The 14,451-nt window shown below is 39.1% G+C and overlaps 2 protein-coding genes across 2 annotated transcripts; both read left to right on the forward strand.

Moving 5' to 3' along the window:
• Positions 1-1,687: 1,687 nt before the first annotated feature.
• LOC135937099 (uncharacterized) lies at positions 1,688-9,771 on the forward strand. Its single transcript, XM_065480178.1, has 21 exons — positions 1,688-1,890; positions 1,948-2,083; positions 2,139-2,392; positions 2,449-2,552; positions 2,616-2,715; positions 2,769-2,986; positions 3,042-3,261; positions 3,664-3,784; positions 3,839-3,978; positions 4,048-4,284; positions 4,333-4,439; positions 4,497-4,686; positions 5,526-5,624; positions 5,703-5,894; positions 5,946-6,111; positions 6,163-6,329; positions 6,380-6,617; positions 7,229-7,382; positions 7,432-8,078; positions 8,940-9,193; positions 9,254-9,771. Exons 1-21 carry the CDS (start codon positions 1,795-1,797, stop codon positions 9,692-9,694), a joined length of 4,281 nt encoding a protein of 1,426 aa, XP_065336250.1. The 5' UTR covers positions 1,688-1,794; the 3' UTR covers positions 9,695-9,771.
• A 496-nt stretch (positions 9,772-10,267) lies between these two features.
• Positions 10,268-14,056, forward strand: sau (Golgi phosphoprotein 3 homolog sauron). The gene is made up of 4 exons (XM_065480189.1): positions 10,268-10,615; positions 10,763-11,009; positions 11,229-11,404; positions 13,057-14,056. Exons 1-4 carry the CDS (start codon positions 10,421-10,423, stop codon positions 13,303-13,305), a joined length of 867 nt encoding a protein of 288 aa, XP_065336261.1. The 5' UTR covers positions 10,268-10,420; the 3' UTR covers positions 13,306-14,056.
• The last annotated feature ends 395 nt before the right edge of the window (positions 14,057-14,451 follow it).

Genomic DNA, 14,451 nt, shown 5'->3' on the forward strand with positions numbered 1-14,451 from the left:
TGGAATCTGGGTGAAAATTTCCGGCGAAGCCAATGGTGTTAATAAACAATCGGAAAAAAAATGAATTTTCATGAAAATCGGTGAAAATTTGAAAACTGTGTCGGGAAGTTCAGCTCGAGGGGAAACTGTGGGGGGCAAATAATCTTGTTCATAAAAATTTGAAATTCTATATAAGGCTAGAAAATGGCAAGTTAATCCTGAAAAATTTTGGTCTTTGAAAATTATACCAAAATTGTCCATTTCATAAAGGGTCCAAGTTTGGCTTTGCAGCTCGGAACCTATACATGGGTCCAAAGAAAAAATAAGAACAGATTCTGTGAAAGCTGATGAAATTTGCAATCTTATATAAGTGGAAATAGATTTTTCAGAACCATCAAATTTTCTGGTAAATTACTGAAATGTTCACTTAACTTAATGAGAAAAATAAAAATTCGAGAAAAATTGTTCAAGCAGGTGACTAAAATTTTGCTGGAGATCTTCATCAACATCTCATGAAAAGTAAAAACATTCGTTAACGCCGTTATCGGGTTGCATGCAATATCCCAAGTGTCCGCCTGGAAAACCCGATAAATTCGAATGTTTGTATCCATAAACAATAAATTTGCACATTTTTAGACTCGTCATAAAGGTTTTCTAAAATTGGAGCATGTTTAAAAAAAGTTGTGGAGTTTTTTTTAAAATTTTCAGAATTTTTTCGGAAAGTTCCGACTTATCAAAATTGGTGAACATGAACTCGTGGTATGACTCATTGTCAGTCATCGGCCAGGGAAAGGGTCGTATCGTAGGTATTGCGGTTATTTTTGGATGACCAAAACCGCAAAAATAAAACCGCAACCGCACCACTACCGCACCGCAACTGAAAAAGAACTCCATAACCGCGGTTTTGGAGTGCGGTTTGCGGTATTTTTTTCCAAAACCGCAACCGCGCAGGTCTCTACTCTACATTGAGAAGCAAAAGCGGCCGGCCGCATTTCGCTCTCAAAGTGAGACGAAAAATTTCGCTCTCAGTTGAAAGCCGATTTTTTCGTCTCACTTTGAGAGCGAAACGCGGCCGGCCGCTTTTTGCTCTCAAAGTGAGACGAAAAATTTCGCTCTCACTTGAGAGCAGATTTTTTCGTCTCAAAGTGAGACGCAAAAGCGGCCGGCCGCTTTTCGCTCTCAAAGTGAGACGAAAAATTTCGCTCTCTTTTGAGAGCCGATTTTTTCGTCTCAAATTGAGACGCAAAAGCGGCAGGCCGCTTTTCGCTCTCAAAGTGAGACGAATTTTTTTGCTCTCACTTGAGAGCCGATTTTTTCGTCTCAAAATGAGAATTTTTTCTTTGAGTGTACATACATACCCTAGAAAAATAAAATAAAATGCTCACGTTACCAACTGGACTTTTCACAGATTTAGGATCACCGATTAACGCTTGAGAGGGTTTCAGTCAATGTACGGGTTCCGGTACATTTGCTGCCCTGTACTAAATTTTCATTTAACGAAATTGATCACTTTCCTGTGGAATTCGATACACATGTTTATGTTTATTTGGACAGCTGGATCTCCAAAGTAGGACGAAGTTATTGGTTAGACCCGTACGCATGGACGATGCTGATTGGCGCTTGTTTGCGACGACTCAGCTGTCACCTTCCCGCCAAATGAAAACGAACATACATACATCTCCTTACATAAATCCACATCCTGACAAAGAAATTTATCCTTCAAACCTTCAACCGGCCAGACAGTTTACATTGTGACCTCCAAAATTTTGCTTTTTCACAGAAACGAATGCCATTAACAGACAAGAACTCTGGAAAATGGCTAGTGGTGAAGGCAGAGACAAATCTGTTGCGGAATGGCGAAAGAGAGTTCTCAAGGGAGACTTCGTTGAGGTCGTCAAGTGCTGGAAAAAGGTTTCATTTTTAATTCGTTTAACGTTATTTAATTGTGAATGTAAAATGTTTATTTAGGATCAAGGGTCTCTGAGTCTCGTTACGGTTGTTTCAATCATTGGCAATTCAACCACGTTTATTTCAAATTCCAAGGATGACAAATTTGACGTCAGTGGATGGGCAGAGTTTATTGCATTTTGCTGCCAGTTTATAGGTTTAATGGTTTATTAGGCTATTTCCTATTAAAGTTAACGTTATGGATTCTGCAGCTGAATTAGATGACCTCACAAAGACACACAATGAGAAAGATCTCTTCATAAAGATCTTGACCAACATTTACTACAACCTGTACCACGATGTGTACGGCAAAGGACATTTTGACGAGGCTTCAGTAATTTGTCAGCATTTACTCCGCCTAGCTAAACGCGTCAACGAAGTGGATGAGGATAAAAGGAAAACGGAGTTAAGGAAAAAATTCCTCGAGCTAGGCTCCATTGCATGGAATACTGCGTTTAAGCTGCAAGTTCGTAACTCCTACACTGCTATTTAAGAATGTTTCTTCATCATAAAAATATTTAGGATGCTCATGGCTGCCCTAAAATTGACCTCTGCGTCACATCTATTGAACTGAGCGTCACACTTGATGCAACCAGTACTCCCACTTTCTGTGATAGAGTTATTAGGTGAGTAATAAGTCCAGAATGGTAATCTAACAACTGCACGTTGTTATTTTAACTCCATGACAGAGCCTTAAGATCATGTAGAAAAAATTTGCCTCACTTGAAAGACCTTCTGGAAGCCCTGACAAAAACTTGTGAGCCACTGATGACTTTTATCCTGACAAATGTAAGTATAGTATTTTTGCGACTTCAAGCAAATCTCATTGATATTAATTTCAGGACTCTTTCAAGAAACAATTGGCAGCAACTGTGCAAGACCTTCTCCACAACCTGGATGTATCAAAATCACCTGCTTTTGTTCAATCAAAACTTGCCGAAGTCAACTCACTTTTTCCTCAGTCCTATACACAAGAACTCACAAAGTTTACGAAACCATATCTTACCACCAGCTTGCTCTTAGCGAATTCATCAGATCCAAAGGACCTATCTGAACTGAAGTAAGCTTTCAAAATCATAATAATGTAAGGATCAATTCATTTTGGGTGCTTTCAGCTCAGCAATTCAAGAAGATGACACAAATACCATTGCCAACAATTTCTGCAACTTATTCAACGCAAACAAGTTGAACAAAATAGAAGGGACATCTGAGTTTGTCAGCTCAATCCAAGAAATCTGCTACAGTTGCCTGGCACACCTGAGCAAGGAGATGAAATTTCAGTTTGTGACTCACATATTGCTCATGTCAAGCGCTCACGTTCCTAAATCGAAAAAGGTAATCTAGCCTTCTTATTGTTCGAAGTAATAATTCTTGAGAGTATAGCATGCGCATGCACTATACTTAAACATTTTTTGCGTTGTTCATCGTTGATTGATTTGAAAGCATTCTTGAAATGACATGTATTTAATCCAACATTTTTTTGCCTCTAAATGAAGTTCTTTTCAAATTCTAGAAAATGAATTGAGTCTCCAAGTGAAGCAAATCAATTTAAACTGCAAATTTTAGAGGTTTTGAGTTCAATGCTAACTGTTAGTGTTTAAAACCAATTTTCCTATCATTTGATAAGAATGAAGAGTACTCTAAATTAAAAAATATCAATATTGTAATTCTGGAAACCTCTTTTTTTGGCATTAGCCCTATATCATCATAATTAACCTATTTTAATGTATTTCAAAGGTTAACGGATGGATAGACACATGTGGCTCATCTCTGAACTGGGTTGTTGATGCGCTGGAATCGACAGCTGATGATCTGGTGGAAGACAATCCAGACCTCATTGCCATTAGAAAAAGTCTATGTAACAACATTGACATTTTTTTCTGATCAAAGTTCACTATCATATTTTTTGCAGTGCACAACATTTTTGTGGTCAGTTGGAACTTTTACAACACTGCCAACTGCTGCCACGAAGCCTACATTCTGAACAAGTTTTTCTTAAAGCACGCTTTTGAGCTTGCTAAGATTAAAAGTTTGAGCCAGAAAGAGTATGAGGTAAGCAGAGCATTCTTTGAAATGTATCCTAATTAAATATCGACGGCAAATAATGCAACTCGATTCCAGGAACTGATGACCACTTTGAATGAAGGGACAAAATTCATTTCCATCTGCCTTGTTTCTCACAGGCCAGGAAGAGAAAAAGAAATGGCCAAAGAGGCTTTGAAAGCTGGTGTGAAATTGCTCAAATGCTCAGCTAAAGCTGTAGAGTGTTTGCCTCAAAGTAGGTACAAAAAGCTGATCTTGTGCTCTGTAAAGAAATGGTGTGAAGTCCGGATTTTGGCTGCAAAAGTACTGACAGATGTAAGCCTTTCGTAAATATAGTTATTTTTTTCTATTCTTGTGACGTAGAGAACATCCAGCACTATTGACATTATGAAGAAGTATGGACAGGAAATTGATCCAATTGCCTTGGAAATAATACTTTGCTCAGAAATTGAAACATTTTCCCAGGAGAGGTAATTTTTTAAGTCAGGCTGCTAGGCATGTTGTACTTGGTGTCTTTTGCTTTGCAGAAATGCAAATGATTTCCTAAAAGTGTCTCAAGTGGCTTTGGAAACTCTGGAACCAAAGTCCAAAGATGACCTGCAACAACGTTGGACCAAACTGGCCATTGCTCAAGCTAAATGCAAATCGGACGATGTTCTGGATGTGACCACGAGTTGCACACTGGCTCAAGAAGTGATAAAACTAACGGAAAAAAAGGTACACAAAAATATTAAAACAATTATTTTGCAATTGGAAGTATCTTCGTAACGTCAACAATGAATTATTTACAGTGTTCGCAATTTTTCCAGCTGATTAAAACCAGATGAAACCAAGCAATTTTTTGCTGGGCTTAAATTGGCATTTTTTAATTAGTTGAATATAAGACCAGCCAGTTGGCTCGCATTGTTAAGGCATTATCAGGAGTGTCAAAGCAATGGGAGGTATTTGAGCAGTTCGGAGATCTAATACTGGCTACCCAATATCAGAGACGGCAAAAAGTGGTTAGTTTAGTGACTCGAAATGCCCAAATTGCTCAACGGGCTGGGACTCACTACTTGCTGGTTTGCACCTTTCCAGCATGCGTGATTTGGCTTGACGGGACGAATGTCTAGCGTTTCAATGCAGTCCTCGGTGCGGAGGCAAGTGGCCCTTGAATGGGCTGGGTCCCTGTGCGGCCTGGTGCGCCCATGTTATCCGTTCGCGGTGTTATTGGGACCTGGTTTTCAGCATTCGTGCTACTGCAGTGCGCGCCCTTCCCGGTCTTCAGACAGGGATAAAAAAGAGAAAAAAAGACATAATATGAATAACAAGCTCTAATTAATAAGGTCTTTAATTTATTAATAAGGGCGTCGAAAAATTTTAATGTGGCTTTAAAATCATGATAGTTCAGGTGAAACCGTTTTCTTCTTGCTGTACCTTTATTTCAGTTTAACGAAACCTAATTTCATCCAATTTAGCCAAAAATTTAGCCGAAATTGTTAAAAAAAAACTAATTATTTTCCAATGTTTTCATCTTGCTACGTCAAAAAGTTATTTTAACCTTATAATGTATACAGGTTAAAAAAGATCCATGTTTGGAAAGTCTGGTTCTCCTAGTTTTGGCAAATCACCAGGAGTTTCTAAGCAATCTAAAGGCAAAGCGTCTGAAACACAAGGTAATGATTATGTTTTGCACCAATAGTAAAACATGTTACCATAATTGATTATTTTCTAAACATCCATTTAAATTACAGGAACTTGGAGATGTTCCACTGACTGTTAGAAGCCAGAAAAACATTTCAGAAGATGAAAAGAAAACCTGTGAAGTGTGGGAAAATGCAGTGGAACTAAGCCAACTGGGGCAGGTGCTCTCGTGTCGGCAGGAGAACAAAGACCTGCGGCCACTCTCCCTTGTTGTTATGTACTGCTCAGAAATCCTGAAATTGGTAGTATTTTTATTTCCCTATTATATTAAGTATAACAATAAAATTTTGCAGCGAATCTCAAGTGAAGACACATTTATGCTAGAGCCTGTTCTGCAGGCATTGGAGGCCTCCGGACTTCATTTTACCAACGCAGGGCATGAGTGGTGCGCAATCAAGTGTTGGAATTGCATGTACCTGCTTGCTTCTCTAATGGATTGTCCACAGAGTCAACTGAGAGGTGTTGTTGCGATTTTTTTAGAGTTCAAAATTGTAAAATCATCATTTTCAGCTCTTGGTTGGCTGATTCAGAAGTACAATTTGGAATCTGACGATAAACTTGTTGATTGGTTGTTGAAAACTGGAAGTGAGTTGAAGAAGAAGATCGCTAAGCAAAGCGATTTTTCTCTGCATTTCTTTGACATTTGCTTGGCGCAGTGCTATGCTAATTCTGGCAAAGTGAGAGTATCAACATCTTTCCAAAAATTGTGCTAAGTGTTTGTTTTCAGCAATTCGAAGCCGCTCACATTGTGCTCCGACTGCGGAGAGAGATTGACCACAATAAATATTTTGTTTACACCGAGATAATGTGCCGCACTTTCCTGGTCGCCAGTCAGCTCATGGGCCTATTTTCTTGTCGCGATGAGATGTCTGAACAACTCGCCAGTGCATTTGTTAGCAACGTCGCCGCTGCCAAGTTTGCCTTTGAGTGGTCCTCCACCTATGTCTCGACAACAAAACCTGCAGGTATATTCTCTCAATTTTTGCTCTTCAATTTTTTAGTGCAAACTTAACCAATTTAACGAAGCTGTTTCCTCTGACCCAAAATTTTCATACTATGTAGGTGTAGGTGTCGGATAATTGTAATAGGACAAGTAACTCAATTTTACCTCTTGACATTATTTCACAAAATCAACGGTTGGTTTTGAAATCTGGTGTATGAAGTTCGAACTTAAATGTCGCAATTTTGAGTTTGTTTGAATTTTATTTATTGCTCTGCATAATTTTTTAGAAAGAAATATAGTTTATCTGTTATGTCAGAATTGACACTATTTTATCATGCCAAATAATTAGAAAAGTAAATTTTCACTTAATTAAATTGATTAATTGAAGGGAGGAGGGTGTCACAAAAATGCTGAAGAATGATGAATTTGCCTTGTTAACTTAATACTTTTAACGTTCAAGAAGCGCTTTTAATGGTCAAGAAGTGCAAGAAAACAACAACAACAATATTTTTTACTTGCAAGAACACCAATTTAACGTTTAATAATTGTAACCTTTATTTTTTGCACTTTAAATTTTCCAAACCAAATTACTCTCAAAGAAGGCCTTGCTTAAATATTGGATTAATTTGACAGATCGAGATTTGCTGGATTTGAGGCTTACTGAGCTCATGATTTCAAGTGGACTTGTGCTAGCATACCTATCTAACATGAGCTGCGACTACAAAACATCTTGTTCAACTCTTCAGATCATGCTGCAAAAAGTTCAAAAGCTGCACTTCTCCACAAGGTAAGAAATTTGAGCCCTGCATTCACCTGAATAACGCTTGGCATTGCAGAGTTGCCCAACTATTGTCTCTTCTAGGGGATCTGGATATATTAATCCCTGACACTGTACAAGTTAAGCAGAGGCTGTTTTGGAATGAGAAGATCCTGAATCTAGGCATGGCAATTGTTGGCGAAACCTCCAGCACGGTCAGCAGAGACGCACATCCAAGTGTCACACCGACTAAAGTTGTGCGGAAGGAACACCAACTTACAGCGTCGTGCTCCGCCAAGTGCCAACTCACCTCGAGCTGCATCCTTTGCAAGAATCCGCTCTTCCAGATCTGCAAGATGCATTATTTGTTCCTATCTTCAAACAACAAGGAAGGATTTTGGGCCCTGTTCAGCGAGCTCGAAAAGGCCAACACTTTGCGCACTGACCGACTCACCTCTCTAGCCTGGAACAACATTGTTAGCGTCACCAACAGATCGGGCTGGATGCAAATGCTGCAGGGTCCGCTTGAATTGCTCAAACACCGCCAAGTGATGACCAACGCAGCAAAGAGAGCGGCCAACAGCAAGAGTGCCAAGGAAACTCTGAGTGCACTGAAGGATGTTTTAGTGTCAAAGGAGCAAATCAAGAAGCTCACAATGCCCCTGGCCAGGTATTTGGAGAACTGGGCCACCGCTGAAGAAGTTGCCATCGGTATTCAGCTGCTAGGTGAGCCATACAGATCATCTGTCTTATGTATTATATTGTTTTATGCAATTTTAAGAAGTTTATTATCTTGAAAAGCATGCTCCCTGCGCAGTCACAGTAGTAAAATGGAAAGTACCAGCGAAGCTCGATGAAACTAACAATAATTTGCAAAATGATCAGCCACGCTGAATTATCTTCTACAGTAGCCAGTCACCGTTGCTGGGTCCAAGTTATGGCTTAGCTGGTTTGACCATCCGCTACCTTAAAATCACATCGGCAAGATTCCTTTTTTTATCTACACTCTAAAACCAAATTTATATATAATTCATGTGTTTTGAATGAAAATTGCTGCTAATAGGAAAGAATGATGACATTTGATAGGAAAGGATTTTTCTCGAATTCGCTTAACTTTTTCGCTTTACATTTACGCACAGAGAATGGAATACTGATCATGTCGATTTGGGCTACACTTCAAGGAATCAACTTGAAATTCTGTCTATGTTGAAAACATTCAACAAGGTTGACGCTACCCAATAATTGTGTTTTTTCGAAGGAAATCCTACTCTGTTCTGCTTAGATTTTCAAACCTTTCCAGTGGCTATAGCAAAAAATTTCTGTCGTTTCCGTTAAAGATCATTGCCGGGGTGGGGGTGAAAAGCTAAAGCTCTTTTGCGGCCACTCTGGCCTCAGGTTAACCACTCAGCGGTGATAGAGACCCCGTAAGCTCAAAGTCTGATGGATCTGCTGGGCAGAGATCAAAGATAATAATTAAACCAATTACGAATTTCAACTTTTGAAATTAGCCTGTCCTCCGATATTAGCCCTTCTTTCTCCTTTCGGAAAAGTGAAGTCTGGCTAAACCAATTTTATTTTCCTTTATAGAAGCTGGCCCCTGGAACCCTCAACTGCAAACGAAAAGCTATTCACTGAGCCCAGAGTACAATTCAGAAGAGGATATTAGTCGGCCATGCAGTCCAGTGCCGAACATCGTCCTTCCTAGCAAGCCTCCAAAGCCTCGGAGGAAAGGTCGAAAGCCACTACTCATCGACGACGATGAATCCATCTACATTGCTCCTGCAAACGCACCCAAGATCACTGTGATAGACTTGTCTGATTGTGAGGAGTCTCCGGAGCAGGTAAACAAAATAAAATTAAATAGCCTACGAAGCAGAATTAATTTTACTCCTCTCCGACAGAATGACAGTGGCACTGCAAAGAAGGAAAGACTTGTTCCCAAGAGGAACCTTTTGAAGACGTGCAAGAAACCTGAAAAGTTGATAGAGGACAGAGACCTGCAGCCAGATCCCTCTCCAGTGCTACCTACTCGTACAAGCAAGCGGCAACTGAACAAACCCTCTTCAACTGCGTCCAAGACGCCCCTATTTGCCAATTCAAAAAAGAAAGTGATTATGACTGCAGTAAAGAAGCCTCCCAGCAAGCTTTCCACCAGCTCAAGTGACTCACCAGATTCTGTTAAACAGCCTGCGAAGAGTGTTACTCGAAAAAGAATAGTTGACACAGCGGACAGCTCGTCTTCTTCATCTGAGGTAATAGTCAACAGGAGAAGGGTGAGGAGGATCAGTTCAAGCTCACCTGAACCGGAAACTGCTGTGAAGACAAGATCTCGCAGAAAGTGATCAGAGTCTGAAGGGGAAATGGAGGAATGAGAATTGTTTGTTTTATTATATGTTCAATAAATTAATAAGAGCGTTTATTTGCAACAAAGTATTATTTCCACTTTTCAAAGTTTGTTGCTGACTAGACTGCGCAAAGGGAGCCCAGCAACATGCACAATTGGATAGGGAAATATGCACAATACCCAACACAGTAAACAAACATAATGAGAACTTCAGTATGTACCAGTATGTACGTCGTCATACATTGATATATAGAGGCACTAATTTGCTCTTACTATTATCATATTTTTAAAGTGCGAAATTATATTAATGTCAAGTTCTAAAAATCTATTTCTAAAATTCATAATTAGAGTCAACAATTTCTAACGACGTGAATACATATAATTAAAATTACAAAAAATGAATAATAAAATATGGCAAACTTAAAAGGATTTCTAAAAATATCGAATCAAGTTCTTTCAAGTGCGCGGGAGAGTACAGGGAGTGGGAGTGGTCATACTCGCGCGTGCCCATCGTGTTTTACTCGAGTCATTCCGGAAAGAATCGGATATTTCCGCCACACCACCCGATAAGCACGGAGCAACCATATTGGATTTGCGAGTGAAATGTCTTGCTGGAAGGAAATGTCAACAAAGTAGCGAACTTGTTTTTTGTGTAGTATACGTGTTCTTCTCGCAAAGTTCAATCGTTAGAGCAGTCGGCGAATCGACAGTTTTTTCGGCAAGCATGAACCGTGCTGACGGGCTGGTTCAAAGGCGAAACGTCCCACGGGACACCTCGGATGGGGCCCAGAAAGACACGACAGACGTGGACGAGAGGAGGTCAGCAGACCAAGAAGAAGAGCTCGAAGATGGTGACTCCAAAGAAACGAGACTGACATTGATGGAAGAAGTCCTTTTACTTGGACTCAAGGATCGAGAGGTGCTTTTTCATGGAAAATTATTTGTGACGTTTGTCAGTCGTCAGTCTACGTGGAAATGTTGGAAAAATGGCGACCCATTTTCCTGCTCTCTGATAATGACCTCACATCGTATACGAAACTGATTTTTTGACGTGTGAATTTTTCAGGGCTACACGTCGTTTTGGAATGACTGCATTTCAAGTGGTTTGAGAGGGTGCATTTTAATTGAGCTAGCCCTTCGTGGGCGCATTGAACTGGAGAAAGCTGGGATGAGACGTAAAAGTCTCTTGAGCCGCAAAATCTTGGTTAAAAATGATACCCCGACTGGAGATGTTTTGCTAGATGAAGCTCTGAAACACATGAAGGATACTGAGCCATCAGAGGCAGTTCAAAGCTGGATAGAGTATCTCAGCGGTAAAACTGGATTTCTTTATTTTTTAAATTATGTTTACTGGAAATAAACGAAACACAAATTAGAATTTGGGCTCTTGTGACGTATACTTTTTGTTTTATCTCTTAGTCACGGCCTCATTATCCTCTTTTAGTAACCTAGAGATAAGAGCTTGTTTGACTAACTAGCAGGTGACCTGTTTGCAAAAATATACATTAAATTTGTAAATTTTGCATCTTCAGGTGAGACTTGGAATCCTTTAAAACTGCGTTATCAGCTGAAAAATGTAAGAGAAAGATTGGCGAAGAACTTGGTTGAAAAAGGAGTGCTGACAACTGAAAAGCAAAACTTTTTGCTTTTTGATATGACTACACATCCTCTGACAGATAACGTCACCAAAAGTCGACTTGTTAAAAAGGTATGTTGAGGTTATTAAATCTTCATTGCTCACTCTGTCTTATCTGCATTGCTGGTCAACTATGTTATCATTCACGAACATTGAAACAAACAAATTGGTTAGGCTAGTATTATTATCTCCCCTCCACAAGAAAGCGCTGGCAGGTTTGTTTCTTTGCCTGCAGGGCCGCCCCAGAAAACTATTTTTTCAGCTGTCACGCTTCTTTTTGTCCAACAGCGCGGAATGAACGCTCGCTACACCAATTTTATCAGCTCAAGCGGAAGTAAATTGATAGAAGCGCAGAGCCTGTTATTTTCATTTATGCATTTTGTTTTCAGTCCGCATGTTTTCAGCCAGAATAAATAATATATGACGATGAAACTCGTTTTAGCGTTGGCGGCTTGAGGCCGAGTTTAATAATTTTTCTTATCACACAGTCTGGGAAATGGTAGAAATTAATTAGTTTATCACAGAATTTGCCATTCACAGTCCTCTTTCGCGCAGGAGAAAGGGATCAAAAAGTGAAATAAGCGTGTCTTGTCAACAAAACAAGCTCCCTTCCAATTTTGGTTGACTAAAGCAGGAGCGACGTAAGACTCTGGGTCGATTTCAGACGCCTTAAAAATCTGGTTAGCCATGAATTTTCAAAGGCGTCATCTTCAGAGCAACCCTCTATTGAAAATTTGGTGTATGCAAATTTATACGTCAGCCTGGATTTAATTAATTTAGTCTGAGAAAGCGCATTTTTTAAAAATCTTGATTTTCAAAAATCACGAAGTTAATAATATCTAAATTGCTTCTCCTCCGTAGCTCGCAATTATTTGGAACTATTGCTATTTTGAATAGCTTTTTAGCAGCACTGACGGATGATCTGGGAAGAGAATTAAGTTTAGAGATGGCTATAGATTCGATGCTCTTCTCAGTGTGTTTAGAAAAAGAAACTCCTGCGTCGGTAAAAGGAGTAACGAGAGTGGTGGGTTGACATCTTGGGAATGGCGGTGGTTGATTTGGATTACACTGGTGCAGCCCAAAGGTCAATAAATTGTGCGATTTTGTACTCGTGTGGTGTCTTTAAATCAATAGGCAGCAGATTAAAAAATCTAGCATCGTTAATTTTCACCCCAAAACCCATGAAATGTCTTATTTTTTGCTCTAAAATTATTATCAGCCAGGGATCGCAAACCCAAGTCCAGCATGTGGGCGTTTATTTATTTCTTTAATTTTTTTACATTGGCCCCTGGTGGCAGCACTTTGCATGGCACACTAGTGCCAAGTGTTTGAATCGTCCTTAACTTTTTGACGTGATTTTCTCAAGTTTAATATTGAAATCTATTTTGCTCCGTCCTGAAGAACAGAAACAGATACTTCAGAGCTTTTCTAGTGGAAACAATCAGTAAAATCTTGAATGAGTAATTTAAATATTAAAAAGTTGAAAAAAGATTTTATTTTTCCGTCAATTTCTGAAAAACCCAAAATCATTCGTGGAACTAGCTCACTATTAGCAGGCGGTTTCATGCCCATTTCACCTGGTACATTAAAGTGGCAAACACCAGGCCTGGCTGTCCAGTTTTGACTGAAACGTGGACTTTATTTTTAAAAATCTGCGTTTGTTGTGGAAATCTACATGAAAAATGTTAATGTGCTAATAAAACGCCAATTATTTAATGTTTCAGGTGCAAGATTCTGTACTTCTGCGGTGGGTCAACGACCCACATCGGATGGATAAGAGGATGCTGTCGTTAATAATGCTGGCCCACAGCTCAGACGTGTTAGAGAATGCTTTCTCACCTCTCAACGACGATGATTACGACCTAGCCATGAAGCGAGTGCGCGAGCTCTTGGACTTGGACTTTGAGGCCGAAAGCATGAAACCCAACACCTGCGAGGTTTTATGGGCTGTGTTTGCTGCATTCACGAAGTGAAAAACTGGACACTCGTACGTCAACTCCTGCGCCAACACAAAAATTGCAACAGCAAATCAACCAACCAACATGATTCGTTTCTATCCAGCAGCAGTGTCTTGTTTTCCCTAGTTATGATTTGCGTGTAAGATCACTCTATTGCTAAATATCTTTTGGTGTCAGTGGAGTTCATTTTCTAATCAAACCAGTCTGATGCTTGGTTCGGGCGAATTAACTGGCACTGGTCAGTAACATTTGGCTAAAATCATCCACATTCCATTGCGTGTTGGAAACAATATTGTTTATATTTCAATAAGTACATGTAAATTGTCTGCACTGGTTTAGAAGCCTTAAATTTGGTTAAAATTCAAATGCATCAAATTCCTATCAAAGCAGCTGCTTTTGTAAATACATTGCAATTAAAACTGTTACAAAAAAACTTGGAAAAATTGACTTTGCAATACTTGTGCCCCCAGAACTTGTCTTTTTTAATATGAGTAAATTGCAGTTCCTTGAAAATGTGTTTTTCTATTGTACTTGGACATGGCTTTGTTAACTGTAAGAGATGGTTTCAATGATTTCATGATTTCTCCTTTCTCTTAACTGTCAATTTTGTAATTATTACTTGCATAACTCAATTACTGTCCAATTCTGGAATCTTCTATTTCCTGAAATTGTAAATTGTGTTTATATCGGTCATTTTAAAAACCCAAATTTGAATAGTGATTCTACGAAATTTTGCTGGTGCAATAAAATATGACTTTACAAGCAATTTGGCTGTTATTTTAAACTGACAAAGTCATTTTATTCTGAATTAAAAATTGTCTCAATAAGAATCCATTATAGTTATTAGTCAGTAGTTACTTTCGAGCCACAAAACCGGACATATTTACCACTCGTAGTCTAATTAAAGTTTTGAAAAAACCATTTGAAATCCATTACGTCTACTATTTAATGTAATGAGATTTCCCAAATGGCCATTCCTATCATCTTGAGGCTAAATCTAACACGGCATGACTGAACACATTTATTAAGTTTGTACAAGTCATTTTGTGTGATCTTGAACTACACATTTGCGTCATGACAGCAAAAACTAAATGAACCTTTTTTAATACAAACAGATGCCTGTCATTTAAAAATTATTGATGGTCGCTAATACATGAGTTC

The sequence above is a fragment of the Cloeon dipterum genome, chromosome 2, assembly GCF_949628265.1.
Source record: "Cloeon dipterum chromosome 2, ieCloDipt1.1, whole genome shotgun sequence".
In the NCBI taxonomy this organism is placed as follows: domain Eukaryota; kingdom Metazoa; phylum Arthropoda; class Insecta; order Ephemeroptera; family Baetidae; genus Cloeon; species Cloeon dipterum.

Excerpts from the sequence above, each read along its gene's own strand:
- LOC135937099 (XM_065480178.1), top strand. The coding sequence starts at position 1,795 with ATGGCTAGTGGTGAAGGCAGAGACAAATCTGTTGCGGAATGGCGAAAG. Across the intron at positions 3,785-3,838 it reads TGCCATTAGAAAAAGTCTAT|TGCACAACATTTTTGTGGTC; the intron begins GTAACAACATTG and ends TATTTTTTGCAG. Across the intron at positions 6,618-7,228 it reads CTCGACAACAAAACCTGCAG|ATCGAGATTTGCTGGATTTG; the intron begins GTATATTCTCTC and ends TTAATTTGACAG.
- sau (XM_065480189.1), top strand. The coding sequence starts at position 10,421 with ATGAACCGTGCTGACGGGCTGGTTCAAAGGCGAAACGTCCCACGGGAC. Across the intron at positions 10,616-10,762 it reads TTGGACTCAAGGATCGAGAG|GGCTACACGTCGTTTTGGAA; the intron begins GTGCTTTTTCAT and ends TGAATTTTTCAG. Across the intron at positions 11,405-13,056 it reads AAAGTCGACTTGTTAAAAAG|GTGCAAGATTCTGTACTTCT; the intron begins GTATGTTGAGGT and ends TTAATGTTTCAG.